The sequence below is a fragment of the Rutidosis leptorrhynchoides genome, chromosome 3 (assembly GCF_046630445.1).
Source record: "Rutidosis leptorrhynchoides isolate AG116_Rl617_1_P2 chromosome 3, CSIRO_AGI_Rlap_v1, whole genome shotgun sequence".
Lineage (NCBI taxonomy): Eukaryota > Viridiplantae > Streptophyta > Magnoliopsida > Asterales > Asteraceae > Rutidosis > Rutidosis leptorrhynchoides.
Window position 1 is genome coordinate 283,099,321 of NC_092335.1, and position 3,704 is coordinate 283,103,024.

Consider the following 3,704-nt stretch of genomic DNA (forward strand, 5'->3'; position numbering starts at 1 on the left):
CATCGCCACGCTGTACACTAAACGGAGGAGACCAATAGAATGTGTACAAATAAACAGAACAGCTGTTAACCCAATCATCCATGAAGATGGGTCAATTTCACCGAATCCAGAGTTTTCAGATCAGAAAATCATAATTGGAAACACAATCACAAAAGCAACAAGAGAAAAGCTTTATAAAATTTTAGCAACTAATCTGGACGTTTTGCATGGCAAGATTCTGATATGACTGGTGTACCACGACATATAGCTGAACATAAGCTTAATGTAAATCCAAATATTCCACCAGTATGTCAAAAGAAAAGAGGAATGGCTCCTGATCGAACAAAGTTTCTCAGAGATGAAGTTAAAAAACTTGTGGAAGCTAGAATATTACGAGAGGTAAAATATCAAACATGGGTAGCGAATCCGGTGATGGTTAGAAAACCAGATAATTCATGGAGGATGTGTGTGGATTTTACAGACATCAATAAGGCATGTTCGAAAGTTAACTACCCTTTACCAGAAATTGATTGGAAAGTCGAGTCTATCAATGGGTATCAGTTCAAATCATTTTTGGATGCATCTAAGGGGTATCATCAAATCCCAATGGCAATGCGTGATCAAGATAAAACAGCATTCCACACGCCAGATGGAATTTTTTGCTACATCATGATGCCTTTTGGATTAAAAAATGCAGGGGCAACTTACCAACGCTTAATTGACAAAACATTTAAAGATCAAATAGGAAGGAATGTCGAAGCCTATGTTGATGACATTGTTATTAAAAGCCACACAGAAGACAGTATGCTCAGAGATACTCTTGAAACGTTTGAATCATTACGAAAAGTCAATATGAAATTGAATCCTAAAAAATGCACTTTTGGTGTGGAAGAAGGCAAGTTCTTAGGTTATGTTGTTACGAAGAGGGGAATCAAGGCTAATCCAAAAAAGATTCAGGCAATTGAAGATATGGTATCTCCCAAAACAAAGAAAGAAGTTCAAAGCTTGAATGGGAGTTTGGCAGCTCTAACAAGGTTTTTATCAAGGGCAGCAGATCGATCGCTCCCATTTATGAAGGTTTTAAAGAGTTGTTTGAACAAAAGAGACTTTAAATGGACAAAAGAAGCAGAAAACGCTTTTCAGAATATTAAACAACTCTTAAAAGAATTACCTACTTTAACAGCACCAATAGCTGGAGAAAACATAAAGAAATTTGTCTGGAATGACATTGTGTGCAGATATGGATTACCAAATGAAATTGTGAGTGATAACGGTAAGCAGTTTGCAGATAACCACTTCAGAAGCTGGTGTGAAGAGCTAAACATTAAGCAAACGTTTAACTCAGTGGCTCACCCACAAGCCAATGGGCAGGCCGAAGTAACAAACAAAGAAATCGTGGCTGGCATAAAGGCTAGGTTGGGGTTGAGTCAGACTAAGTGGGTGGATGAAGTGCCATATGTATTGTGGGCTCACCGCACAACGCCAAAACGGAGCACGGGTGAAACACCATTCAGTTTGATGTATGGTACTGAGGCAGTGATACCAGCTGAAATCCGTGTTCCAACAGAAAGGATTTTGGCATTTGATATCGAAAACAATTCATCCATCTTACGTGAAAATTTGAATTTATTGGAAGAAAGGCGAATCATGGCCGCCATCCGTCAAGCGGATGCAAAGCAGAAAATGGCAAAATATTATAACAAGCGAGTCAGATATGTGCAATTCAAGGAGGGGGATCTTGTGTTAAGAGATAATGAAGCAAGTCGACAAGAGAAGCAAGGGAAGTTAGGGCCACGATGGGAGGGCCCATATAAAATTACAAAGGTACATCCTAATGGGTTATATACCCTCTCAGCGCCCTCCGGAGAAGAAATTCCACGAACATGGAATGCAATGAATTTAAAGAAATTTTATGCGTAGTATTGCATGTTCGAATAGCTTGATCAACTATTTAGAGCATGGGATGCAATCATAAATGTAAAAATTTCTTTAAAGAAATAAGAATTCAGAAATATTTCTTATGACATATTATTCATAATTTTTATCCGGCCAAGGATTTTATATCAGATGTCACAATACAGTGTGTCATCCCTGCCCACAAAAGAGAAGTTTTTTCCTCGATGGCAGAAGTTCAATCATAAGCAAAAGATTGAAATGGCAGTGGATAAACGTAGAAATCCACTGAACATCCAGACAATAGAATGTATCTACGACCGTCATGACGTAAAAATTATACAAATAGTATATGACTAGTCATAATTTTGATTGTTCAAATCAAACATGTAAAGCTTTGACAAAATCATCAGCAAAGTAAAAAACATTTATATATAATTAACAAAAAACACAAAGTAATACAGATCATAATTTCAAATTTAGAACATCGTCTACTGATGTAGCAGCATTACTACACAAATTCTTTAACTCAGGAAAGGACAAATGTTCTATTTCATCACTCAGCACCTTCAGTCTATCTTCTGCATCTGGCTTCAATTGATATGTAAGAGATTCAGGCAAAGATTTTGGAAAATCAGGGATATCATTTTTTAATCTCTCAAGAAACCGTATTCGGTCAGCGTCCAATGCAACAGTTATGAATTCGTTAAACGGTTTAGTTAAACTTTCAGAGGAGAAAGCACTTTTCACGATTTTTGGAATACCCTCAATTAGACGTTTTGTCTCACTCTTACTTGACTCCAATTGTTCCTTTAAGGATGATTCAGATTGAGTTAGCGTATCAATTTTATGAAGATACCATTTCTCCTTTGTTGACATCTGAACATAACGTGCCTCTGCAGCATTTTTTGCAGCAATAGCAGCTTTTAACTCAAGTTGGGCAATTTTCAGTGCCTCTGCTGTAGTGACCCGAACTTTTCCATGTTTATATATATTAATTGAGATTGATATTTACATGATTAAATGTTTCCAACATGTTAAGCAATCAAACTTGTTATGACTTGATTAATTGAAATATGTTTCATATAGACAATTGACCACCCAAGTTGACCGGTGATTCACGAATGTTAAAACTTGTAAAAACTATATGATGACATATATATGGATATATATAGTTAACATGATACTATGATAAGTAAACATATCATTAAGTATATTAACAATGAACTACATATGTAAAAACAAGACTACTAACTTAATGATTTTTAAACGAGACATATATGTAACGATTATCGTTGTAAAGACATTTAATGTATATATATCATATTAAGAGATATTCATACATGATAATATCATGATAATATAATAATTTAAAATCTCATTTGATATTATAAACATTGGGTTAACAACATTTAACAAGATCGTTAACCTAAAGGTTTCAAAACAACACTTACATGTAACGATTAACGATGACTTAACGACTCAGTTAAAATGTATATACATGTAGTGTTTTAATATGTATTTATACACTTTTGAAAGACTTAAATACACTTATCAAAATACTTCTACTTAACAAAAATGCTTACAATTACATCCTCGTTCAGTTTCATCAACAATTCTACTCGTATGCACCCGTATTCGTACTCGTACAATACACAGCTTTTAGATGTATGTACTATTGGTATATACACTCCAATGATCAGCTCTTAGCAGCCCATGTGAGTCACCTAACACATGTAGGAACCATCATTTTGAAGGTATTTCGTATGCCCGAGAGACATACTAAATTAATGTGGCTGACGTGTTATGATCCAAGTCGGGTCATACCCAAT

General features: G+C 35.3%; 1 protein-coding gene across 1 annotated transcript; it reads left to right on the forward strand.

Moving 5' to 3' along the window:
* The first annotated feature begins 306 nt into the window (after positions 1-306).
* Positions 307-2,232, forward strand: LOC139901016 (uncharacterized). Its single transcript, XM_071883758.1, has 2 exons — positions 307-1,803; positions 2,047-2,232. Exons 1-2 carry the CDS (start codon positions 307-309, stop codon positions 2,230-2,232), a joined length of 1,683 nt encoding a protein of 560 aa, XP_071739859.1.
* Positions 2,233-3,704: the final 1,472 nt, after the last annotated feature.

Excerpts from the sequence above, each read along its gene's own strand:
- LOC139901016 (XM_071883758.1), top strand. The coding sequence starts at position 307 with ATGGCTCCTGATCGAACAAAGTTTCTCAGAGATGAAGTTAAAAAACTT. Across the intron at positions 1,804-2,046 it reads GCCCATATAAAATTACAAAG|ATGTCACAATACAGTGTGTC; the intron begins GTACATCCTAAT and ends ATTTTATATCAG.